Raw genomic sequence first — 25,285 nt, 5'->3', positions numbered from 1 at the left:
GGGATGGAACTCCCTGGCGTCCACCTCCCTGCCCTCCATCTGTTGTGTCAGTCTCAGTTTTCCTCCGTGGCCTCCTATGCCCTGTACATCTGGGAGCACTGATTGCTTGGCTTCTCAGCAGGGACAGAGCACAGTGACCTCTCCCGGGGCTTTCCTTGTCCTGAGAGTCCCATCCCTCTGCTTCCTATTTCCTGAAAGGGACCTACTTGCATTTGCCCACTACCTGGTCCCTGGGCCCCCCACCCCATGTGCCCTGCCCCAGGCCAGAACAGGAAGTCCAGTGTCTGGGTTCTAAGTGGGGTCTGATGCACCCTTAGGGTACAGTTTGGTGCAACCAACCCTTTAGGGCCTGTGACCACATAGTGCGTGGGTCCTGCTGGGTCCAGCACCGACTCTCTTGTAGCACCATGGGCCTAGAGGCACTGCAGGTGTCCTGTTCTAGGATACCATCAATCTGTCCTGTGTCTGCCCGTCTTTGAGGGCCAAGGGCTGGGTAGGCCCTGCTCTGGCCACTATGGCCACCTCACCTGCCTTCACTCTGTCTCTTTGGTCTTGCAGTGAGCTTCTCTATGTCCCAAGTCTACTTTTAGAAGCTCAGCCTTGTTAGGAGTCTCAAAGGTACCCGGCGCTGCGGGACGGTGTAGCCCGCCGCCCCACCTGCATGCCAGGCCGCGCCCATTAGCATCTGTGATTTTGGTAGCATTTTGGAGACTTGTCAGCTCATGTGACATGGATCATGACACAGTTCTGGGGTTCCTGGGGCCATCCTCAGCCAGAGAGTGGCATTTACGAGGCAGATCCAGGATTCAGCCAAGGTCAAGGGCCTGCCCTAATATCCTGTCCTCATCCCACACACCCTCTGCCTTCCCCTCCCATCCCCCAACGGCAGCTCTCTCTGCACAGCCTTGTAGCTCCTTTCCTGTCCTCCCTCTCTGTCTGCCTGTACCGTCAGTCCTCAGTCTGTCCAGCTCTCTCCTAAGTCTATGCCAGGGTTTTAGTTGGGGTGGGGGTTTATGCAGCAGGTGTACCAGCTCGAATCCTGGATCTCCTTCTAAATGGCTTTCCAACCATGTTGACCAAATTGCACTGGATTTGGGATCTTGAATCAGGAAGCTGATTCAAGTGCTGACCATTTTATTGCCTCTGCAGAAAGGCCCCTGGGCGCCAGGCCCTGGGCCGCTCCAACGCACGAGCGAGCACGGCCCATCTTGGGGGAATGGTGGGTGTTGCTGGTGGGATGTGTATGGCATGTGAGGACCCCTGTGGCCTCTGCCCTCTTAAGAGGTAGCTGCATATCCTCTCCAGCAGTTATGCAGAGGGGAATGCAGGATGGGACTGGGCAGAAGTTGGCTATGGCTGGGTACTGGTCAAATGCTGAGCCAGCTGAGAGCCTCAGGAACTCATGGGGCCAGAGTGCAAGCCAGCCTGGAGGAGTTCAAGAAGGCTTCCTAGAAAGGTGGCCCTCTAGGAGGCAGGAGTACCTGGGAAGTAGAGAGGCAGAAGGGAGGCAGAGCCCAAGGGAGAGCAGGCCTTCCAGGCTGCTGCCACCAGGTCAGGGTGAGTGTGACCCACAGCGACAACAGACCCCAGTTTTTCTTTCTCCACAAAGCTGGGGCCGCAGTCCTCCATTCCTCAGGGCTGGAACAAGTGGGTGGCCAGGGTGTAGGGATTGAGGTCTGCCCTTGAGGTAACATGGGAACAGTTCTCTAGCCTCCCTCTCAAGTTTGGGAAGGCACACATTTGTAGTCTGAAAGGTGACATCCTGTTAGAGTTGCCAGGAAACCCTGTTCCCTGTATGTGGCATTCCAACCTGCTATTCTGGCAGTCCATGGCACCCACAGGCTCCGAGTCTCTGGAGAGCCAGTTCTCCACAGCAGCCATACCTGGGCCAGGGGGCCAGGCGCCGGCTATGTGGGATCCTTTTCTTGCAGGTCAAGCAGACTCTGGGTCTAAAAGGTCTGTTCCTCCGCGGCCCAAAGCCAGGCTCACTGGACAGTCATGCTGCTGGGCAGCCCCTGCCCCGGCCCTCCGTTAGCCAGAGGCTCCTGAGGCGCACAGCCAGTGCCCCAACCAAGAGCCAGAAGCCAAGTCGCAAGGGCTTCCCAGAGCTGGCCCAGGGCACACAGGACGGGGGCTCCGAGGGGGCAGCTGATGACGTGGCACCCCCTAGCCCCAACCCAGCTCTGGAGGCCCCTACTCAAGAGAAGTCAGGCAGCAGCAGTCCCCGAGGTAAGGCACTGGCGGGAGAAGAAACGGAAGAGAGAACCCCGGCACAGGTGTGGTCCCCACATGTCCCTGAAGGCCCTGGACCTGCAGGGATGGCCGCCACATGCATGAAGTGTGTGGTGGGCTCCTGCACCGGTATGGACGTTGAGGGCCTGCGAAGGGAGCAGCCACCCAGCCCGGGGACTGCGGGCAGCCACATGGCCATCAGCCAGCAGCCCCGGGCCCGGGTAGATTCTCTGGGGGGCCCTCGCTGCAGCCTGAGCCCTCGAGTCACCCCAGGGAGAAGCAGAGAGGCCCCCAAGGGTCCTAGGGCTCGGCAGCAGGGTCCAGGCAGCGGCTCTGTGTCCTCGGACTCCAGCAGCCCAGGCAGCCCAGGCAGCCCCAAGGTGGCCCCCTGCCAGCCGGAGGGTGCTCACAGGCAGCAGGGGGCGCTGCAGGGAGAGATGAACGCCTTGTTCGTTCAAAAGCTGGAGGAGATCAGGAGTCACTCCCCCATGTTCTCCACGGGTAAGGCCTGCCGTTCCTCCGCATCCCATGCTCTACGCACCTGGCATGCCTAGGCAGTCCGTGCCCGCTGTCTTCTTGTGGCTGCGCTTCATTTGCTCCATCAGCTTAACCTGTGGCCTGTCCGCCTCAGACCCCTCCCCTCTGCCCAAACAGCCCTGCACTTTGGAGGGATGGGGAAGAGGAGAGTTTGAGTCACCATGGCATTTCTGAGGGCTGCTTGCTGAGGAACCCAAGGATGTCCAGCCAGCCCTCAGTGAGGGCTTCCCTGGTGCCTTGCTGGCTGCCCCGATGACCTTCCGAGGTCTGAAAAGGTCCCAGCTCTTAGCCCTCCCTCGCTCCCTCCAGGGCCAGATTCCAGCATCCCTCTGCCTGGCAGTCCCTTCAGGAAAGTCTGCTGTCAGTTGGTGGTGGTACCAAAGGGTGTCCCTTGGAATTTCCTCAGAGACCAGGGTAGAAGGTGCTCAGCACTGGGAGGTCAGGGCCTCAGAGCACACAGTGCTGAGAGAAGCTCCCGGGACCTGCATCAACCAGATGGCGCTTAGCCTCTGTCTGATCACCCACCATCTTGGCTGACAGTTCCTGGCCTACACCTTGTCAGCAGGAGTATGAGGGAACTGGACTGAGCTGGTCACCTGAGCCCTCGCCTGGGTGGGAGGGAGTCTGCCTGCTTCCACTGCACGCCTCCTGCTCCTGCCCAGCCTCATTGTCCATCTGTCTCTCTGCCAGCCCACCCCACACTGACTGTGTTCTCCTTTCTGTCCCTGCTCCCATGCTGCTTCCATAGTTAGGGATTGAGACCTGCGAGTGCCAGGTAACAGGCCCAAGCCCTGTGTCCCCATGCTGCCCCAGTCCAAGGAGAATCAGGCCTGGCCTGCCTATTGCCCTGTGGAGCCTGTGTGGGGCCCAGGCACCACTCCTCCAACTTTAGCAGGGTGGGGGTACTCTGAGTGCCACACTGCAATGCATAAATGGAGACACCTAGCTGCTGGGATATCCTGGGATGGGATGGCCCCTAGCCTTGGCTCAGGGGTCAGGAATCAGCAAGCACTCATTGAAGAGATTCATATATTCTCATTCATATTCATTCTCTCTCTCTCTCTCTCTCTCTCTCTCTCTCTCTCTCTCTCTCTCTCTCTCTCTCTCTCCCTCTCTCCCTCTCTCCCTCTCTCCCTCTCTCTCTCTCCCCCGTCCCCTCTCTGTTCCACTTGTGTCTTTAATTTCTCCCTGGTTTTGTCCCTCTCTGTATATCCCTCTGCCTCTTTGTCTCCCACCCCTCTCTCCCCACAGATCCCCGCCTCTTCCCCTTGCAGCGGCCCATCTCCCCCCTGTGCAGTCTGGAACCCATTGCAGAGGAACCAGCCCTGGGCCCTGGCCCCCCACTACAGGCAGCTGTCCCCACGGGTCCTTCTCAGGAAGGGCCCCAGTGCCCTGCAGAACCAGGAGCCAAAGTGACCAGCCCCCAGCGGACAGCTCTGGGAGCTTTTGGAACCCTCCAGCTCAGGACCGGGGGCAGTAGGGAAAATGAAGAGCCACCCCTAAAACCACACAATGGTGGGATCCCCAGTGGGCCACGTGAGGGGACCTCTGGCAGACAGACAGACAGCAAGAACCGCTCCTGGGCCCTGGGCCCCCTGCCAGTGGTGAGAAGGGCCAAGAGTGAGGGCCAGGTGCCCTTGGAGCCCTCTCCCAGCCCTGCAGTGTACTCAGATGCTACAGGAACTGACAGGTTATGGCAGCGGCTGGAGCCTGGCAGTCACCGGGACAGTGTGTCCTCGTCCTCCAGCATGTCATCCAGTGACACTGTCATAGACCTCTCGTTGCCCAGCCTGGGCCTCTGCCGCAGCCGAGAGAGCATTCCGGGGGTCTCTCTTGGACGCCTGACCCCACGGCCCAGCTTGGCCTCAGCTGCCCATCCTGACCTGCCTCCCGTGACCAAGAGCAAATCAAACCCCAACCTGCGGGATGCTGGTGGGCTGACTCCTGCACCTGATGAGCTGCAGCCCCGGCCTCTGGCCCCACGGCTGACCAGCCTCCACCCACGGCCACCCTGGCATCACCTCCCCTTGGTAGGCCTGCAGGACTGCCCAGTGTCTGCCAAGTCCAAGAGTCTGGGAGACCTGACAGCTGATGACTTTGCCCCTAGCTTTCAGGGCAGTGCCAGCAGCCTGAACTGTAGCCGGGGTGTGGTGCAGCAGGTGCTGGAGCCAGGTTTGCGGCGAGATGCTCTTACAGAGCAGCTACGCTGGCTCACTGGCTTCCAGCAAGCTGGGGACATCACGTCACCCACCAGCTTGGGCCCAGTTGGGGAAGGGCCTGTGGGGGGCCCCAGCTTCCTAAGGAGATCCTCCTCTCGCAGCCAGAGTCGAGTGCGTGCCATTGCCAGCAGGGCCCGCCAAGCTCAGGAGCGCCAGCAGCGGCTAAGAGGCCTGGACTCACGACGAGGTCCCCCAGAGGAGGAGCGGGGCACTCCTGAGGGTGCCTGTTCTGTAGGTCATGAGGGCTGTGTGGATGTGCCAATGCCCACCAAAGGAGCTCCTGAGCAGGTGTGTGGTGCTGCTGATGGCCGGCTGCTGCTCAGTCTCTGACCCTGCCTGACTCAAACTCAAAACCTTCCCTGTGACTGCCTGCAGGGAGGCTGGCCTCAATCCACCCTTTGCTCAGGAAATGAAGCCACTGGGTCCCCAGAGCTGTTGTGCCCCACTCACTGTCTGTGGCGCACCCAGTAGCCTCCCCCCAACCTTAGCTGTCCTCGTGTCTCTGGTCCTGGAAAGCAAGGAACAGCACTGTCCACCTGTCCTAGTGGGCAGTTTCCACATTTTAAGATATATACATAGAGAGCTATTTAACTTTTTAGAACCAAAACTTACACAATATTAAAATGATTCTGAGCCCTTTCCCACTGTTCTACCTGGTGTCTGGCCCTGTGGTGTGTGTGGTGTTTCTGCTACCTGCTTTGTGCTAGTACCCCAGAATGCCTGTGACACACCCACAACTGCTGGGATGTTTGTCCCTGTCCCCCACCCCACTGTGCATCTGGCTTGTTCTAAACAAACCACCCAGCAACTGTGTAAACTCGGGAACACAACTCCAATAAATGCATCAGGCCTGTTCCGTGTGGGCTCACCTTGCTCCCTTCCTTCTGGGCTACTCACTGCTGCTGCTGCTGCTGCAGCTCTGTCCTCAGAGGACAGAGCACAGTCTTCCAGGGTAGGCCTAGGTAACCCCTTCTTCATGCCTAGGCTCCCAGCCAAAGGCCCTCACTGTGGGTGCTGTGCTCCTGGAGCTTTAGGGCAAATGGTTCCAGGCCTATTCATCTCCTGGAAAGCTGTCGTGCTGCTATGGGTGAGGCCATAGCTTCTCCTGGGACCTTCAAACCCACTGTTGACTGAGGTAGCTCCATGCAGCCCTACCGGGAAGGACATACCTATGAGGAGGCTACTGTTCTCCTGCCACAGGCAGGGCTTGTATCAAACTATTCGAGCTCAGCAAGGCCAGGGAGGGGGTGCCTGTCTGTCTTGAGTCCAACAAGACCTCTTGTTTCTTTAACCTGTTGTACCTTGGGCATGTGGGCACTGTGGCCTGAGCAGAAATATGTGTGTGTGTGTGTCGGGAGGGGGGGGTTGCCTGCCTGGGGCCAGTGAGAGGGCTCAACCTGAAGAACTGCTATGCCAGCTTGGTGACCAGCATCTCACAGTGGGGTAGTATACATGTGCACACGGCAGGGCTGCAGGCAAGAGCAGGCCATGGGCATGGAGCACTCTCTACTCTGGCTAAGAAAGGGATGGAGGTTGCAGGTTGGGGCTGTGGGATGTGACAAGTATTTGGCCACAGGCTGAGGTGGGGACACAGGTAGGCCCCAGGGGAAGGATATGTTAGACAGTACTAACTTATGCTCAGAGCCCTAATCACCTCTGCTCATCTCTTCCCTTCTGAGGGCCCAGCTAAAGCAGGTGAGAGACCCAAGGGCCGTTGTATTTTGGCCTCAGGGTGGGCCTGTGGTCACCCCAAAGTGGGACTAGGGATAAGACTATCTTTCCAGTCTGTACAATTCCAAGACCCAGCTGGGCCTGCCTCCCTGCCTGGAGTTCGAGAAAGGCAGGAAGCCTACCCAAGCAGGAAGGGCTTCCCCATCTGTGCTGGGGACCAAGGAACATACCCCAATCTGTGAATGGGGTCTTCTAACATTAGATCCCTGGCTCGGGGCCTACAGCTATTTGAGCTGATGACTTGAGGCCCCTGGGCTGGGCTGGAAGTAGGCCCTGGACTCAAGACTGCTGATTGCAGAACCCCAGGATGTTGCTTGTTGAGGTGCCTGCTGCCCCCTGGTGGCTATCTGTGGGAGGGTCAGGCCTCAATTCTGCTCCTCACCTAGAGGCATTGCATAATGGCTGGTCACAAGGGGGTCACTGCCACTACACAGATCATAGACGGTACAGCCCACATCAACACCCAGGGCAGGTTACAACACATTAGGCAGGCCTGAAATGGCCACTGAAAACTTCTGATGGCAAGGAAAAGGGGTGGGGTAAGTCTAGACGACCCTGGATCTGGGTACAGGCCCTATCACATTGCTTTATCCAGGTTGTCACTTTCATTGGCCCAGAACTGAGTATGCTGGATGCTGGAGGTCCTAATGGAGAACAAGAGGAAGGCAGAGCAGCAGCTACCACCACGAAAGGTAACACTCGGCTGGGTGATAAGCATCTGGCTGTGCCTCTCGGTTGGTCTGTTTCTTTCCATCTGGGGGGACCCAGTAGAGCTGGTGTCAGTCTCTTCCGTCTTTCCAACAGCTCAGATGCCAAGAACAAGCCCCTACTGTGAGAAGTGGAGCCCAAGGCTCCACCCCTGTACCTGTGCAGTCCCGTGAACACCTACGTGGCTCCACCACACATCCTCAATGTGTGGCTGTTCATGGCCACACATCCACCCCTGGGGGTCAAATCAATTAAGGAAGGAGTCCAAGAGCCTTGGTACACCTGAGGCATCACAGCACTCCCAGTGGCAAGCCCTTGGGACTGGAATCAAAGCCACAGTAACAAAACCCATACAGGTTGCTGGGCTCTGCCCAGCTCCCTCCAGGAACCCTTGAGGGTCCTTCATGACAAAGCCTCCTCTCCACCAGCTCTTGAAACAGGAGTGCTGCTTAGCAGCTTGTGTGTTCCTAGGAGCTGGGTCAGCAGATGGACTGCTGTTTGCTCCTTCTGAGTCAAGAAACAGAATGGGAAAAACACTGGGACCCAAAGAGGTGATGGAACAGGACTGGAAGTTCAGCACTCAGTAGCTCCAGAGGTGACAGAGGAAGTCAGCTGAAGCTGCTCCAGATCACGGGGACTGTGGGCGTTTTCTCAGCAGCACACAGAAAGCATAGCTGGTCTCTGGGAGACCTGCTGTGCCAGGCACTGTTTCCCACCAGATGAATACATGTGTATTTATATATTTATATATATGTATATATATATAAAAGATTATTTAACAGTTAAATACATTCCAACACAAGTGTCCCGCAGGACAAATGCTAGGTTGGGTGGCCCTGGTACACGTGCTGTCTGTCAGTCGCAGAAGCATGGTATCAATACTCCGTTGTGACACAGGTTCCTGACGAGGGACAGGCAGAGAGGTCTGGCAGGGTGGGTGTCTCACTCGGCGGGAACCTCGTATTTGAAGATGACACTGAAGAGCTGACCACCTAGCCGCTCCGCTAGCCAGGCGTTCTTCACCACCGCCAGCTTGAGGCTCTCGCAGCGCAGCGATGCATGGTAGTTGGTGTGGATGGCGCGCCCCATTCCTTCGATGACCACCAGGTCCGCACCACGCTCCCGTACCAGCACGGCCAGCCCCTTGTCTAGGCGGCTTCAGGGAAGAAGGGGGCAGCGAGGTTGGGCGGGGCTGGCCACAACCTGCCCTGAGCACACGCTGGTGGACACCAACCCCACAACCTGCCCTGAGCACACACGCTGGTGGACACCACCCTGTTCCCTTGGAAGTGGCGACCAGCAAGAACATGGGGACCTCTCCCCAGTACCTCCTGCTACGGCATGTCCAAACTCAGCCTTCTAAGAGTGGTCAAGAGCTCCACTTCCAGCACTGCCTGGCTTCCCTAATGCCCACATTTCTGACATGTCCTTTGTCTAGTACAGTGCAGTTCTTTGCAGAAAACATTAAAGGGTGGGCCAGCAAGATGGCTCAGTGGGTTTAGACGCTTTCCACCCAGCCTGATGACTTGAGTTTGATCCCTAGAACCCACATGGTGAAAGAAAAGCCACTCCTGCAAGTTGTCCTCTGCCCTCTACATGCTGTGGCCCTCACACATAGATACACAATAAGTAAATGACAAGTAAATAAACGTTTAAAAAAAAAAAGCACTGGAGGACATGACTACCTGTGGGAATGATGAGGCAGAGCCCCATGCTACAGGAGGGTCCCAAGGCCTGGAGCCTGGGTCAGTTGCCCATCTGGCTTACAGGCCACAGGAAGAAGTGACTACACAGGTCATATTTAGGTCATGCAGCAGCCTGGCTGGTTTTGGTGCCTTGCAGAGCAGGAGGGAGGAGGGCTGGGTTACCTGAGATCTAGGCACGGGGAGCTGGAACCGGTCTGCACGAGCAGCAGCCTGTCTTCTCTGAGTGCAGAGCTACAGAAAACCAGGCAGTCAGGCCCAGGAGAGCCCACCCTCAACCCTTCTTTGCGCATCTCCCAGTACCTCTTAGGCCCACCTCCTGCCTGGCTCAACATGGGAGGCCAGAACCTACCAGACGACGGGGTCCATGGCTGCAATGCGTTCTGCCACAATGAGGGACTCACTGTAGGTCACATCGTTCAGGGCGGGGCCTGAGTTGCATGCCAAGATGACCTACGGTGAGGGGGCAGCAGCTCTTTAGAACCTGGGCTGTTACTTATGTGGCCAAAACTCACCAAGCTGTCCCTGGCAGGTTCCAAGCAGCAGCCAGCTGGGCAGCAGGGCCCCAGACAATCTCAGGGCTCTGTGGCTTTTGAGAGAGGCAGGGCTGTGCTCAGAGCATGCTTTATTGCCTCTCATCCCATCCTCAGCCTGCCTCCTGGAGCAGGGTAACCTCTCACATATTCCCAAGTCTCTGGTAAATGCCTTTCCAGGAAACAGGAAGCAGAGAGAACCCAGGCTTTAAGCTACAGCCCACACCCACAGGCCCAGGTGCTCCCTGGCCTCACCTGCACTCACCTGCTACAAATGTAGGAGCTCTGACCACCGCCAGAAGCCCACAGCAACGCCAACCCCACCAACAGCGGAGAAGCCCAGGGGAAGGGTCCCACCCACCCAGCCTTTTCACTCACCTCTGTCCCTCTAAAGAGTAGCTCCCTGACAAAGGGGAAGACTCCCAAAATGATGTCTATTCCACTGTTATCTGCGAAAATTAAGGCACATTTATGAGGGGGCCCCTGTAAGACAAAACCAGGACGTTCAGTTGGGAACAGGTGCACTCAAGCGTTTCACACACCACTGTACTCTACACCCTGTACGGTCCCCAGGGGCTGGGTCCAGGCACAGGGTCTCAAAGCATAACAGGCGACTGGGAAAGGGCAGTCTGTCCCTAGGCCAGGTGACCCAGGCCGTGGTCGCTGCAGGAGGTCATGCAGGGAGTGGGGACATCTTCCTTCCCTGTGGTGCTGGGGATGGAACCCAGAACCTCACACAAACCAAGCAATTTTCTTTTACTGAGAACACCTAAGCCTAGAATGGGAACTTCTGACATTGGATTCTCAGCTGGGGGCTGTGAGCTCTAAGTGGTGGGCTACAGGCTATACCTGTGTCCCAGGCCACTGGGGGCAGGGGACTGCTACACCCACCTCACAATAAGCCCAATGCCTTTGGTGGCCACCCTTCTTGGCCAGGTCCAGATCTGTTCCAACCCCCAGGGGCAGAAGCAGAGGCACCTTACGTACCTTTAACCTCTGAAGCCACTTGGTGTAGGAGTCCACGAGCCAGGGCCGTTCTGTGAGGAGACAGGAACTCCAGTCAGGGAAGCTGAGGCACAGTGTCAACCGCTTGTTTCAACAAGGGACGGGCTCCCTCACCCAAGTCCACGTGGTTACACAGCACCAGGTGGAGCTGCTCCTGCCCCGCTGCCTAACTTCTACAGAGCCAACCACACACCACACAGGGCACCAAAGCGCCATGGTGTCCATACCTTGCAATTTTCTCTTTGCTTCTTCAAACCCAAACTGGGGGTCCGATTCAAGGACACTGTTTAGAGAAGAGAAAATTAAAATGAAGCAAAACCCACAAAGCAAGCATTCCAGCCCAAGCCAACATGGTGAGGTTTCTCCCAGCCATGCTGTGCTGTGTTGGAGCACAGCATCTACAGTCAGTGGCGTGTAAGAGCTCAGACCTGCTCAGAGCAGTGGAGACAGCTCCCCCTAGGACTGGCGGCTTGGCTACCCTGCCACCACACACTGGGGCCTGCATCTCAAATGGGCAGCTGTGAGCAGGGTGAGGCAGGAGAGTGAACGACCCTTTTCAGTGTGGACCCACACCAGCTAAGTAGCATGGTCACCCAGTGAGGCTCGGGCCTGGGGTGAACTGCCATGGAGACACAACTCTACAGTTGTTCGGTGCGCCTTAGAAACCCACTTGTCCGTGTCCAGCTAGTGCCAGCACCTTTGTAAGGCCCCCTGGTTCCATCAGACACTAAGTATCATCAGTCCCTGCTGTACTTAGTTACTATGAATTTGGACTTTTATCCTGGAAATGTCAGCCCTAAAGCTCAGATCTACCTCCCCATGACATGTGCCTGCCCAGAAAACCTCCAGTAGCACAAAGACCCATGACTTCGGGCTCCTTGTCCATTACTGTTAAAGTAGGGCCTGCCCAGAACAAGATGGGTCTGGGTCTAGATAGCCTGGTGGCAGGATGGCATACTTCAGGCACAGAATAAACCATCTCTAAGCCACCTCAGAGAGAGAAGGAACTAGCTGAGCAGGCCTCAGACACCTACTCAGACACGGCCTTGGCTCCCCAGTCGAAGACATTCCCGGCCAACAGCCCCTTCACCAGGGCCAGCTGCCGCTCTTCCCAGCCTAGTGAGTCCAGGGAGCGTGTCACACTCTGAAAGCATTTTAGCGCAAGGCCGTTTTCTGTCTGCTTCACCTATGGGGAAGACACACAAGCATTGCTTTATTGGTGCTCATCCTGGAGGTGGGCCCTTACCACTCTTTGCAGCTTCTAAGGAGGTCTCCACAGGGCGGTTGAGGAAGAGGGCTCACTGAGGACGCAAACACGGACTAACAATACCAGGGAGGACACTTGCTGTCACGCTCCTGAGAGGTGCCACTCCGGGCTGACCCAGTAGGTGTACCATGTTACTTACTGATTTGGGGCAGTCCTCGGGTCTACATGGTGTTGGGTGAGGCAGAGAGGCGCTTTGACACAAAGTTAAATGGGGTCAGGAGTGCGGAGGATACGCACCCCAGAGGCCACTGTGCATGGGTATGTGAGGAAGGGACAAGATGCCTGATATCAGGGAAGGGAGGGGCCCACAGCTCCCAGCCAGGGGATCTAACACATGGGGCTGCAGTGGCTCCACCCTAGCTCCTAAGTAGAGCTGTCCACGAGAACGAGCCAGTGCGCTCAGACCTCCTGAGCCTGCGCACCACAGAACGCTACCAAGTCCTCTGCACCCTACCTGTAGCCTGAGGAGCTCACCTTGGAGTAGGGATCTGGGAAGTTGAACTCGTTCAAACAGTGCTCTCTTGTGTCCAACAGGCTGCGCACAGTCAGTGTCCCATAAGCACTGGGGACAAAACCAGGATGGAGTGTGTCTGAAGAAGACAAGTCTCACAGAGCTCAGGAAAGCCCGGTGAGACCCCTGCACACAGCCAGAGAGATCATACCACGTGGGCTTCAGCCTCCCACCAGGCCAGTTGGGGTCCCCGCGCCAAGAAGGGAACCCCTTCCTCAGTGGCCTATAGGCAGGGCCTGGCCTGGGGTCATAGGACTCACAAGGGCTGGTGGCGCAGCGTCTGCAGTTTGCTCCAATACTTCTGCCGGAACTTCTCTGCCCTCTCAGCTGCATCTATGGATTCTGGCTGGCTGGCCACAGCTCGCTTCACCACCTGCCAACAGTAGAGGGCGCAACTAAGTTCTGTCCCACCCCTGGGCAAATTCCCCAGAGGCAGGCACAGCCCAAGGGTAGGCATAGGCTGGTGGGGCTTTGCCTAGCTGGCTGGAGCCCACCCCACAGCTAACACCAGTGTCTACAGCAGTACTGGAGATGGCCCTGTGTCTGTTTTGGCTTTTAAAGACACCACCTTACCAAGCACCCTGCTGCTACTTTGGGATACAGGAACAGAGTGCAGGACCTCACTGGCAGCTACCAAGAGGAATGCTCCGATTTATGTCCACCAACAGGGGCTGTTTGGGGTCCAGGACTGTGCCCCTCACTCAGCACATACCCAGATGCCTGAAAGAGGGCTGGGTATTCCTACTGTGGCCACAACCACCCAGCCTACCTGAGCCCTGCTCACACCTCCCAGGGGCTAGCTCTACCACCATGCACAGTGCTGGCCCTGGACAAGGCAGAAGACACACACAAGGAGGCATACGGTTTGAATCTAAAGTGTTCCCAAAGCAGCCCATGAACTGAAGGCTTGGTCCCTGATGCAAGCAGAATTTAGAGGTGGACTTTTGGAAGGTGACTGTATCAAAAGAGGTCTTCACCAACAGAGGAATCCATTGATGGACTCGAAATGTTAAGACGATTATGAGGTAGAATATGGGAGGTGGGGCCTGGTTGAGGAAGTAGTCACTAGGGGCTTGCCTTTGAAAAGTGTATGTATGTATGTATGTATGTATGTATGTATGTATGTATGTATGTATGTATGTGTGTATGTGTGTATGTGTGTGTGTACTGAGATAGGACCTCACTATGTAGCCCTGGCTGGCCTGAACTCACTGTGCAGACCAGGCTGGCCTCAAACTTGATGAGATCTGCCTGTCTCTGGATCCTGAGTACTGGGTGCAAAGGCGTGCGCTACCACACTAGCCTTGAAGAATGTACCTTGCCCTGTCCCCTTCTGATCTCTCCCTCTTTGCTTCCTGGTTGCCCCAGGGTGGGCAGCTTTGCTCTGCCATGCTCTGCCCTGCCATGCCTTGCCTCACCACAGGGCAACAAGGGGCCAGAATACCATAAGCTGCAACCTCTGAAGTGAGCCAGAGGTTCTTCCTGTTTCTGTCAGATTCTGACACAGACAACAGAAAAGAACAGGGCAGAGGTCCCACAGCAACACAGAATCATATTCCTGTCAAAATCAGATCAGATGCCTGGCTTGGTGGCGTAGGCTGCTATAATCGCAGCACTCAGACAGCTGAGGCAGAAGGATCACTGAGTCTGAGGTAAGTCTGGCTACACAGTGAGTTTCGATCCAGCCTGGACTACGGAGTAAGACCCTCCCTCCAAAAACAGAGGTCTGTGTGATGGTCCAGAGACCACATGGGCCACTTGCTGTGTCTTGAGCCTCACCCCATCCAGGGCCTCCTCAAAGCAGGTGAGCCAGTACTGGCGGGCCAGAGCATCGTCGGTGAGGTCCACTGTGTCAGGCACATAGGAGGACGGGTCCAGAAGGAGGGGCAGGTTGACCAGGGGCCTCTCCAGCCGGTCCATCTCCAACAGGTCAAACTAGGAGGACAAGAGGAGGTCGGAGGAAAAGTCACTGTCAGAAAGATCACAATCCTGATGTAAGCTCTGCCTTTAGCTCCCACCTGCCCCATCTCTGAGCCTCCTCCTGCAGCCACCAGCCAGACTTCCTGGATTCACCCCACTGCTGGGCAGTGGGGTGGGTCTACTCCCCTACCTTCCCCCTGAATCAACACCCCTTGGCCGTCACCCTTACTCCCACAGCAGTTTGTGGTTCCTAACTGGCCCCTTGGCTGCTCTGATACCAGCTCATGCTCTTTCTCCCAACACTCAGCTTGAGTTGCATCTTTAGTTCCCAACAAGCCCTATTCCTGCTGTTCAGTGCTGAGGATCTGCAGTACTAAGTTCCCAACAGCCCTCTGACTCCCAGCCTTGTCTGCATAAGTGCTGGTGGACTGGATGCTGGCACATGCCTTGGCCTCTGTCCTGCGCACCTGATTTGCTGTCTGCAGAGCACTACAGGGCTGTTCCTCATATCCTGGCCCCAGATACAATCAGTAAGACCAGCTACTTTAGCAGCCACATATACCCCATGGCCACTGGTGCCAAGCCCACGAGCGTTCCTGGAACCATCACTCGCCCCACTGGCCTTTCTATTTTAAGTTGAGAGGAGCTGAACCAGCACGTACACAGCAGTGAAGGGAACATACCCAGCAGCGGCTGGAGGCCCAGGGAAACTATCAAGAGACCGAGTCAGCCTAAGTGTGACCTCTGCTCCAAGGCCACCTCTTTCTGACCTACCGGCCACATCACACCCTTGACCTCAAGCCCTTTCAGCCAGGGGATTTCAACTGCAATGGCTGAACATAAAGTCTAGGTTAAGACTCAGCTTGGACAGAGCCACAGAGACAAATGCTTGTAAAACCTAGGAACACACACAAGTGGTAAGGTTAGCAAGAAAGGTCTGGGAAATTCCCTAACTGACCAGAACGGGGCAGGGATCACCTAATTAACCACTGGCTTACCACCAAGCACCCCAGCCTCAGTGCTCTCTGCACACAAGGACACACAGCATTCCAGGCTCTCCCTACTAGTGAACGTGCTACCAAGTTTCCCACTCTGCAGGTTTTGGCATTGCCTGCTGGCAGAGATCTCAAACCTTAGCTTTGTCTCTTGGCAATATAAGCCTCAAATGACTGCTCAGCACCTGGATGCCAGACGCATTACCCTAGCACAGGCTTTGCTGGCCCCAAGGTGTGGAACAGAGCTGGGTAAGTGCCACTCACCCTGCCACGCTCTACTGAGGGAAGCATGAGCCACCCTTCAGCACAGACAGAAGGACGGCTTTGATGGCCTCAACACAGCCACTGATGAATTAAAGCCAAGGTTGGAAGATACCCATTTGAGCAGCAGTTCCCCGCCTGGCCTGGCCCACCGACAAGTGTACAGGTGGATGCTCTCACTGGAGAGGCCTGGGCTCACTACCAAGGGGTGCTGTGTCCACCATGAAAAGCTGTTTTCCACCACAGTGCTTGCAACCTTGTCCTGAGGGTGGTGGCTTACTTCACGTTTCTAGTAGTTGTCTTTATTCCAGCTGCTCTTTCCCAGATGTATACGTTATCTGAGTTACAAAAGGTCCGTAGCCAATGGCCAGACAGCTGGTAATATGGCGACTACACCTTCGTGGACATCCTACCTGAGAATGCCTGGCAGGAGCCCTCATCAAGCGGACTCTAACTAGGCATGTGCTAATGAGTCTCCTAACCCATCAGCTCCACAGTGCTCAACCTGCCTCTGGCCAGGTAAGCCCAATGTCTATCATCACAGTGGACTTCATCTCACATGGAGACTTGAGAAATGGGTCTAAAACATTCCAGGGAGAGCAGACTTCCCAAGAAACACACAGCTGCTGACAGTGAGCTCAGACCGAGGCAGGCCTACTCTCCACGTTTGCTGTGAGCATGCTCACAGCTGCCGGCTTGGCGCCGTGCACAGGCCACCAGGCCTCGCGGGCTCCCAAGAGCCCTGAAACCTCAGTGCCTCCTGCCCTCAAGTCTAACTTGTTATCAACATAAACCAGCCTGTGTGGTGAGAGGCCACAGCAGAGACGGCTGGGCAGGCTGCTCCGGAAGGGCCTGCTACTCACTGTGCCGCTCCTTGCCCGCTGTGCCGGGCACAGCTCGGGCGACGTGCTCATCAGCCCGGAGCTGGCTGCGTAGTTCTCACCCCAGCTGTACTGGTTAGGATCTGGAAAAACGAGAAGCTGGTCACCGTGTCAGCCTCGCCCTTGATTCAAAGGGGAAAGTAGAGGAGGAAAAGGGATACAATCATTGGTCTATTTACACGCTAAGGGATTACCCCTCTCTGGGGCTTCTTCAAGCCTCATGCCCCACCCCCTGCCCCCACTTTCCCACCCAGATGCCCAAGCAGGGGCACAGGCCACTCCCTGCACAGCCTGCCACTGCTCAGTGCAGTGACTCTACTCACTGTCTTGCTCGGCTCCTTTTAAAAACGCCCCGATGGCTCCCAGGTAGCCTTCGTGTCTCAGGAAGAGTGCCTGGACTTCACCCTGCCCCATCCCAAGCCCACAGGTAACTGGTCAGTGTCCAGTAAGATCCACTCTGGACCCACCACACCAGCACACCAACTTCTGCAAGGTCACCTGATACCCTGCCAACAGATGGTACCTGCACACCACAGGGTAGCCTGTTGACTGAGGAACCTGAGGGGAAGCCCGACTATACAAGGCTGCCTTGGGCTTGCTATTCCTAATCCCAAGCACCAATCTGCAGCACTCCGCTGGCCCAGACACCTCAGACCCACGTGTCACTCTCCTCACTAAAGGACAGTCCCTGATTGCCCTTCATTGTAACTGTACACTCAATGCACAGAATACCAAGCTGGCCAGGAGGAAGGTGCAGTTGACCAGGTCTGGGTGGGTAGGAGGGCCAACTGCCTGTGGGACTTATCTTCCCAAGGAGCCTGATGGCAAGGAACTGTGACTGTGCCCTATCCCAGAGCCTCACTTGTGCCCCCTGGGTGTGAAATGAGTTCTGGTCACCATGTCACCATTTGGGGAGACTTTACGGAGTATATTGGAGCAACTGGGATGAGCTGAGCCCACACCAGTGCCCAAGGACAGGAAATTGGCTACAGTCACCTTGGAGAAGAAGTTAATGCTGTAGGTGATGGTACGCATGGTCACAGGGTGGCCCCGGATGAAGAAGCCCCCAAAGTAGACCCTGTCCAAGCCGTGAAGCTTGGCGTAGAGACAGGCGAGCTGTCCAATGTCATTGCTGATCATGTGCAGCAGGCTCTTGGCCATGTCTTCTTTGGAGAACTCTGAGAGGGAAATGAAAACAGAATCCAGGGTGTGATGTGAGTACCTCCAGGTGACAGACAGCTGGAGGGTGAGGGGCACAGAGCTCTGGGATGTGAGGCGAGACTCAGTCCTGGATGAGTGGGAATTTTTTTCAAGAGAGAAAAAAAAATATCCTAACCACTTTTCTTAGTTTGCATTTCCTTGGAAACAGGCTGAGGAAGTTATCTGGCAACATTCTAATGAGTCAGAGCAGGCCTCTGGGAGGACGAGCCCTAGGGGCCCAGCAAGAACAGTGTCAGGGGATCTGTGAGGCTCCACACTAGTGGGCAGAGTGATGCCCTGGGCACTGAAGCAGGCCATGCCTTGGTCACCATGAAGGGCAGATTCTGGGAGGTACCTCTGTCGGCAGTGGCTGACTTTCCAAAGCTGCTTGCGATGAGATTGCCACTCAGCCCCAGGGTCTGGTGGGCCCCACCATAGATGTCCTGTACCAGCATGTCAACGTTGGCATGCCGGCCTCTGGAGGCCAGCTGCAGCAGCTCATCAAACTTCTGTGGAAGCAGAACAGAGCAGGATAGTGAGAGGCCTAGCAGCTGGGGGAACCTCACCACCCTGGACACCAAAGAGGAGCCAGCCAAGTCTGATGTGAATGGCCCTCTCTCAGCACATGGGGCAAGGGCAGGGGCTGCCAAGCTGGACACTAGACCACTGAGCTGGCAGAATTCCAGTAGCTCAGAGCCCTTGTCCTTCAGAGTGCAACCAGCTCAGTCACAGGGATCTAAGACCTGACACTAGAGCCGGGATAAAGGCTTGCGAAGAGCTTCTGCAGGCGTGTAGCCGGGACCTCCTACAGGCCAGCGCAGAGGTTCTGAAGAGGATACCTTTGTTTTGGTGAGCAGAGCCCCAAGTCCCCAGAAAGTGCCTCCTCCAATGGAGCTTCCACCAATCCACTCAAACCGGTCCTCAGTCTCCACCTGGGGAAGAGTAGGGCAGGCATATTAGGCTTTGGGCTACATGCCACAAGGCTGCTAGGGCACTGGGGTCATGCCAACAATGGTTCTGTCAAGTGTCTGTCCCTGTGTTCAGTGAAGGTTGTGATACACAGCACGTACACAGCTAGCAGGTGCTAAGCCGCTCAATGAGCGTCCTGCGGACTCTTACCTTCACAATGGAGACTCCGGAGCCAATGTTGACCAGGAGGTAGGGGAAGATGTTGGGGTGGTTTGTCTGAAATCGAAACTCTGGGTCGGAATCTTTCTGGTACATGAAAGCCTCATGTGGGATGTTCTTCAGCACGAAGTTGCACCCCTTAATCAAGCAGGTCATTACATCCTCTTTGTCCACCCTGCAAATGAAGGAAGATAGTCACAAGAATCAGCCATAGTGCACTTGCCAGGAGATAGCGTAGAGCAGTCAGACTGTATCCACAAGGTACCTGGCATGGCCAAGCTTCAGCTTCCGTTCTTGACAGGTTTGCAGCTAGCAATGCCACCAAGACAGCGCGCACGCGCACATACATACACACACATACATACATACACACACACACACACACACACACACACACACACACACACCACCACCACAATCTGCACAAAGTCCAGGGCTTCCCACCATACCACAAGTAACACAAGTAAGGTTCTCCACTCACTTCAGACGCAGCTTCTCCTCAATTAGGTCCTTGAACTTGTAGGCTCCACCCCCTGTGGCCTGGATGACCTTGGTTTCAGTGTTGACTAGGTGGTCTCTGATAAAATCCAGACAGGCTTCCATGTAGGTATTCTCAAACTTGATGAAATGCAGGCGAGCTGTGATCTCCTCCTGAACCGAGATCTCATAGGGTGGCTCATGATCCTGTTCCATGTCCTGGAAAGAGTTAAGAAATCTTTAAGACTCAAGAATCCACATAGTCCTGAGCACCCTGCCCAGCACTTTAAGGCATTCACTCAACTGTGATACACAAAATACTTGATATTAGCTTGGGCCAAGGCAGAGAAAGTGGATGGAGGAAAGAGGCCTAGATACCACACAAAGGGTAGAAGCACCATTCAAGGAGTCAGGGAAGAGCAATCAACTCCAGGACTGCTGTGTTAACATATGTAAACAGCAGGAGACAACAAACAAAAGGGATAGTATGAAGTCCAAGGCCAGAGGGAAGCAGCCACCCTGTCCAGCTCCACTGGTGCCTACCACCTCTCCAGGCTCACCTTTCCTGGGTGGTCAAAAGATCTCACTTTGGCTACTTTGTGCTGGACAGTAGAATAGTATGCCAACTTGGTCAGTGATCCACCTACAAGAGGAAGACACAAACCAGGCAAAATTCAGAACAGGACAAAGGAGAACTTGAGATCCACCTCCTTTAAGCTCTCAGAGGGCACTGTGATGCGTCAGCAAACAGCCTCTTCCTTGAGCACTCGAGTCTGTGTGGACAAGGTGCTTAGTGTTATGTGAACTTAAAATCCCTGTGGACACAGGAGAGGAAAAGGAGATAAACCACCATGATGTAGCATCTCTTCTTTACAGGTTCTTAACTAATCTGAGTTCACAGTTTCCCTCCCGACTCACAAAGCAGAAATGGAGCCAACCTCCTGCCTCCAAGTGCATTTGCCAGTTGTTAAGAAAATTTAGTTTTCAAGGGCTGGAGAGAGGCTTAGTTGATAAAGTGTTAGCTCTGCAGTTATAAGAGGCTGAGTTCAGAGCCCCAGAACCCAATGGGATGGTAGTATATGCTTGTAATCCCAGTAATGACAAAATGGATGGAAAAAGGACACATTTCTAGGGTTCACTGGCCAACTAGTCTAGCTCATTTGATAAAGCTCCAGGCCAATGCGAGTCAAAAGGCAGGAGGTGCCCAAGGAACAGCCCGAGTGTCCTCTGACCACCCTTCTCCACACACTCAGTTACAAGGCTTGGTGGTGCAAACCTGTAATCCCAGCTAGTTGGAGGCAGAAGCAGGAGGATCACAAGTTTTAGGCCAGCCTGGGCTGCAAACTAGTTGGCCAGCTCAGGCAGCTTAGTGAGATCCTGTCTCACAATAAAAAATAAAATGTGGCTTCCCTTTGTCCCCAGTTTACTCATGGAGATCTCATCTATTTCACTTTCCCAAGGCAATCCATGTGATCGCCTCTTATTCCCCATGGGAGGCCTTACCCTCTTGGAGGAGGGCATGGGGGATGGGGAGGGGGCTGGGGAAGGTGGGGGGAGGAATGAGAGGAGATCTGTGGTTGGTATGTAAAATGAATAAAAAAATTTTTTAAATAAAAGACAAAATAAAATGTGGGCTGAGGTACAGAGGACTGGATGAAAATGTGGTATACTTATACATGGAATTTTTTTTCCAGTCCTGAGAAGAATGATGTCATGTCATTTGCAGGGAAATGGAAACAATTGGAGATGATCATATTAAGCGAATTAAGCCAGCCTCAGAAAGACAAATATGTGTTCGTTTTGTGATTCACAGATTTTATATAGGTACATAAAACTATATGTATACATATGACATAAAAGTAAAGGTAATGACATCTAGGGAGACCAAGGCTAATGAAAGGAGGGAGGGGCATAAAGGGCCATGAGGGGAAATACCCCAACATACAAGATAAAGAGGGTGGAGTGTAGCTCAATGGTAGCACACTTGTCTGCACACGTGGGGTCCAGGTTCAAGTCCCATCACTGAAAGTAACGCAGTTTCAAGCCCCGATCTTGACAGACCCCAAGTAAACTGACCCATCCACACTTGGCCCTCATCTTAACAAATCAGGATGAGCAACATACAGCATCTTTGAGATACACAGGGTCAACAGGTAGGATTTACCTACAAATAGGGACTGAGGGTCAGAGAGTGGCCCTCAGCGTTCAGGACTGAGCTGGTGGAGCGGCCCAAGCCTCAGAAGTAGCCAAAGGAAGTCAAAGGCCTCCCCAGGACCTGGCTCTTTTGTTTGTTGCTTTTAAGGATTTTATTTTTTAATTTTTGAGGTTTTTATTTTATGTGTATGGATGTCTTGCCTACATAAAATGCTTGTGCACCACATCCATGCAGTGTCTGTGGAGGTCAGAAGAGGGCATCAGATTCCCTTGTAAATAGAGTTACAGAAGGTTTTAGTCATCATATAGGTGCTGAGAATTAAATCTGGGTCCTCTGAAAGAACAGTCAGTGTTCTTTACTGTTTGTCCTTTTCTTCAGTTCTGTTGGTTTTTCAAGACAGGGTTTCTCTGTGTAGCCCTGACTGTCCTGGAACTCACTCTGTAGCCCAGGCTGACCTCAAACTCAGAGATCCTCCTGCCTCTGCCTCTCGAGTGCTGGGACTAAAGGAGTGCACCACCACCTCTGAGCCAGTCCTATTGGTTTTGAGACAGGGTCTCACTATGTAGCCTGAGTTGGTCTCAGATCTATAGAGAACCTCCCAAGTGCTGGGGTTCAAGGTATGCATCAATCACCAACTCTGGAGTCACACAGGCTCTTGGCACCTTCACAAGGGCCCTGTCACCCATGGAACACTGTACACAGCCAGCCCCTGTGCTCCAGGAAAAGCATAAGGCCTCTGTCCACGTGCGCCACACACTCCAGGGAAAGCTGCCCAGAGTTCCAGAGAAGGCAATGCCAAGGACAAGCCCTGGCAGGCAGAAAAGGCACTTTCCAGTTTGTAATTGCGATTGCAGATTCACAGGCCTTCAAATGACACACGGGGAAAATAGGAATCTCAGCACTCCACTGCAGCTACACCTCTCAGAGGCCTGACAGAAACAAGGCGAAGGTCTCAGAGTGAAACGGCTAAGTTATTTCCAAGTGTCTGTTTTTATGAGAAAACAATAGACTACAAGGGAGCAGATACTCAAATTTATAGGCATGTAGGACCATGGTACTTAGAGGCCAGAGTTCTCCCCTTGGTGAAACTAAAACAAGGCAGGCTGTCCCGTGCAACTAAGAATGACCAGAATGCAGCCTTGCTTGTTTGGTTTAGTGAGTGTATCATAAGCTTAATCTCATCCCTGGCCACAGTCCTAAGCCTCCTGATCCCTTTTTCCTGCCCTCAATCCCAGTCTGTCCTCAGACTTGTCTGATTCTAAATGCTTGTCTAATTCACCTCTGAGGATGTACTATTTCTGAAAAGACAAGGCTGTGCAAACAGAAATGTACTTTAAGCAACTCATCAGGAATAACTGGGAGGCCAGTGAGATTGGTCAGGTAAAGGTCAAGTGTGATGTCAAGTGTGTCAAGTGCTGTCAAGTGTGATGACTTGAATTTGATACCTGGACCCACATAATGGAAGGAGAGAACCGAATCCCACCAAATTGACTTTCACATGCACACCACAGAACCAAGGAAGGGCAGGACAGCCTAGCATTTACTACCCTGGAGTCTCTTCCTGCCTGTGTGCCCCTCAGGGACCTTCCCTACTGCCTGTGTTTCCAAGAGTGAATCAACCTAGCTGAAGTGAATGTTGTTTTGTAGGTTCCTGAGTTGTCGACCCCATCCTGAGAGTTGTGATCTCCCATCAGCTTCAGCCTTAAAAGGTCTGTCCTCAGGAATGGTAAGCATGTCCTTCTAAGCTCAGATCCAAGACCCAGGCTAGTGGAAGCTTTCGGACAGAGGAGACAAAAAACAACACTGAACATACCCTGCAGTGTCCTTCTGTCAGGGTAGCCTGTGCCTGGCCTCAGGACCTTCAGTCTGGAGGCAATCCCCCACTACAGCTCAAGCTTTGTGGCTACTGGTTCAATAGTCTCTGAGAGCCACAGACATTATCCAAGGTGAACCCTATTTTTTCAACTCCCAGATGATGTTTGCAATCAACTTCAACTGCATTTCAGACATATTTATTTAATTTTGACTTCTTCCCAACAAACAAGTGTAAGACCACAGGACAAAGCACAAAACCTAGCTCTGGAGAGAAGGTTTCAGAAGCCTGGGGACAGCTGCCTTGAGGCCTTTGGAGAGGTCTGGTTGTGGACAGTCCCCTCTGCTGGGCCTGTAAGGTCACCATTTTCAGTCCAATATCCAGTCAGTCACCAAGTTATCTCAGGTGTAACTCAAATCTTTTCTAGGGCCTATTCCCCCCATCACCAACCCACCTGAGCCCTTGATAAAGTGGGAGTTCAGGCCAGGCCATCTTTGCTTTCCCACTCCCCATTCCAAGAAAGGGCACCTCAGAGAGACAACCCAAAAGCATGAGGGTAGAGAACATATTCAATATTCCAGAAGTAAAGATAATCTTTTCAAGTCTTTTAACAATCCAGACTTTTCAAGGAGGCTAGGAGCCAGCAACACACCCATTCATTCACCGAGTTAAGTCCAAGACAGCGGATGCTGCCCTGCTGTGTGGGCCTCACTGACCACGCACGGGCAAATCGCCTGCAACAGATGGGTGCAAAACGAAGTAACAGGATGCACAGCAGAGTGGTTGGGGGTTGGCCGGCTCCCATCCTAGCTGTGCTATCTACGAATCGAATGACCCCTGAGCAAGCTAGCTTCCTTCTGTGCCTTGGTTTCCACATATGCACAGAGAGATGATGACAGAATCTCCTTGTTGGGAGGTATGAGGCAGCACAACGCGGAGGAGGTCTAAGGCAGTAGCCGGTCGGCAGTGAGGTCAACCACCAGGCACGCAGGAGGTGGACGTAGGAGGCAGTGCAGGTGCCCAAAGCCACGGAACACGCTGGGAGCTTTACACCCAGTGCACGACGAGTGTTCCGGGCCCCACGACTCGACCGCTGTCTGGGAAGCGGGAGTTACGGCGGGGTAGCCGCGGGGCGCGGGGCGGTGAGCAGCCAGATCCCGGGCCATCTGAGCAGACTAGGACCTCTGATCCGCCCCGCCCGTCCCACCGCGGAGTCCTCACAATCAGCCGGCGCCATGCGGACTACGAGGCCCGACATGCCCCGCTCCAACCGCGCAACGCCTACCGGGAGCTGAAGTCCCACAGCCGGCTCGATTCCGCACCTTGGCGCTGCACACACTACAAGTCCCAAGAGGTTGTGCGGCGACCCGTGAGGCTGTGCGCATGGCCTGCGCCCCCGCCCTTCGTCCTTCCCGCCGCCCCCGCTGGCCGCCTTCGCCCACTGCCCTGGCCGCCCGCTCGAGTACCCGGTCCGTGGCTACCTATATCAATGGCGAAGCGCTTGGCGTTCTCCAGGTTGCGGAAGATCTCGTCGGGGGGTAGCGTGATGCTCTTGTCCAGACTGTCCCCGCCGCTCCCGCCGCCACTTGCTCCACGCTCCGCCATTTTGAAAGTGCCTGGCCAGCCTCATCAGCCATGGAGATATATGCGCATATAATTGACTGCTAAACGACCGTGCGCATAAATTATGCTAATGAGGCCCCGCCCACTCCGCCTTGCTGGAGACTATTCCTCCAGACCGCCCCAGACAGTGCCCTAGAGGCCGGGACTGCGAAAGAGAGTGCTGTTATTCTCCAAACTAATAACATGAAGCTTCTGGAATATTGTTCTTTCTCTGAGTTGTCTAGATGCTAACTTGTGCTGAGCCTGCGGATCCTGCTTCCAGACCACCTGGGTCTGCCGCCCTCCCGCTGTGAGGCTGGCCCTTCGAGCTGCTGTGATTTCTGATAGGGTGACCCACCATCCTGATTTCCCACAGACGTGGGACTTTCAATGCTGAAACTCCCATG

General features: G+C 54.6%; 2 protein-coding genes across 8 annotated transcripts in view; one reads left to right on the top strand and one right to left on the bottom strand.

Annotated features, from left to right (window-relative positions):
• Positions 1 to 5,844, top strand: part of Plch2 (phospholipase C eta 2) — a 78,092-nt gene extending 72,248 nt beyond the window's left edge. For all 6 annotated transcript variants that reach the window (XM_076565806.1, XM_042272268.2, XM_042272267.2 and 3 more), the window contains 2 exons: positions 1,932 to 2,229; positions 4,021 to 5,844. In XM_076565806.1, coding sequence (XP_076421921.1) covers positions 1,932 to 2,229; positions 4,021 to 5,318 — 1,596 coding nt within the window. In that variant the 3' untranslated portion in view covers positions 5,319 to 5,844. The remainder of the gene's footprint in view (positions 1 to 1,931; positions 2,230 to 4,020) is intronic.
• Positions 5,845 to 8,151: 2,307 nt separating this feature from the next.
• On the bottom strand, positions 8,152 to 24,914 carry Pank4 (pantothenate kinase 4 (inactive)). 2 transcript variants are annotated; one of them, XM_006992394.4, is made up of 19 exons: positions 24,758 to 24,914; positions 19,869 to 19,951; positions 19,313 to 19,527; positions 18,823 to 19,006; positions 18,543 to 18,635; positions 18,059 to 18,212; positions 17,500 to 17,681; positions 16,827 to 16,908; positions 16,486 to 16,586; positions 14,226 to 14,381; positions 12,707 to 12,819; positions 12,410 to 12,497; positions 11,703 to 11,854; positions 10,896 to 10,951; positions 10,651 to 10,700; positions 10,042 to 10,146; positions 9,483 to 9,583; positions 9,296 to 9,364; positions 8,152 to 8,583 (listed from the first exon to the last, which is right to left on the bottom strand). In XM_006992394.4, the coding sequence occupies exons 1-19, from the start codon at positions 24,879 to 24,881 to the stop codon at positions 8,370 to 8,372; spliced, it is 2,322 nt and encodes a 773-aa protein (XP_006992456.1). In that variant the 5' UTR covers positions 24,882 to 24,914; the 3' UTR covers positions 8,152 to 8,369. The 2 variants fall into 2 exon arrangements, with proteins under 2 accessions (XP_006992456.1, XP_076421923.1); XM_076565808.1 differs by lacking the exons at positions 17,500 to 17,681; positions 18,059 to 18,212; positions 18,543 to 18,635; ... (2 more) ...; positions 19,869 to 19,951; positions 24,758 to 24,914 and having other exon boundaries at positions 16,486 to 16,625.
• Positions 24,915 to 25,285: the final 371 nt, after the last annotated feature.

Source organism: Peromyscus maniculatus, chromosome 2 (assembly GCF_049852395.1).
Source record: "Peromyscus maniculatus bairdii isolate BWxNUB_F1_BW_parent chromosome 2, HU_Pman_BW_mat_3.1, whole genome shotgun sequence".
Lineage (NCBI taxonomy): Eukaryota > Metazoa > Chordata > Mammalia > Rodentia > Cricetidae > Peromyscus > Peromyscus maniculatus.
This window is presented reverse-complemented; position numbering and strand designations above follow the sequence as displayed.

Coding starts and splice junctions, on each gene's coding strand:
- Pank4 (XM_006992394.4), bottom strand. CDS start 24,881: ATGGCGGAGCGTGGAGCAAGTGGCGGCGGGAGCGGCGGGGACAGTCTG. Junction 19,528..19,868: donor CTTTTGACCACCCAGGAAAG/GTGAGCCTGGAG, acceptor AACTCTTTCCAG/GACATGGAACAGGATCATGA. Junction 11,855..12,409: donor TCCCAGATCCCTACTCCAAG/GTGAGCTCCTCA, acceptor TCTTCCCCATAG/GTGAAGCAGACAGAAAACGG.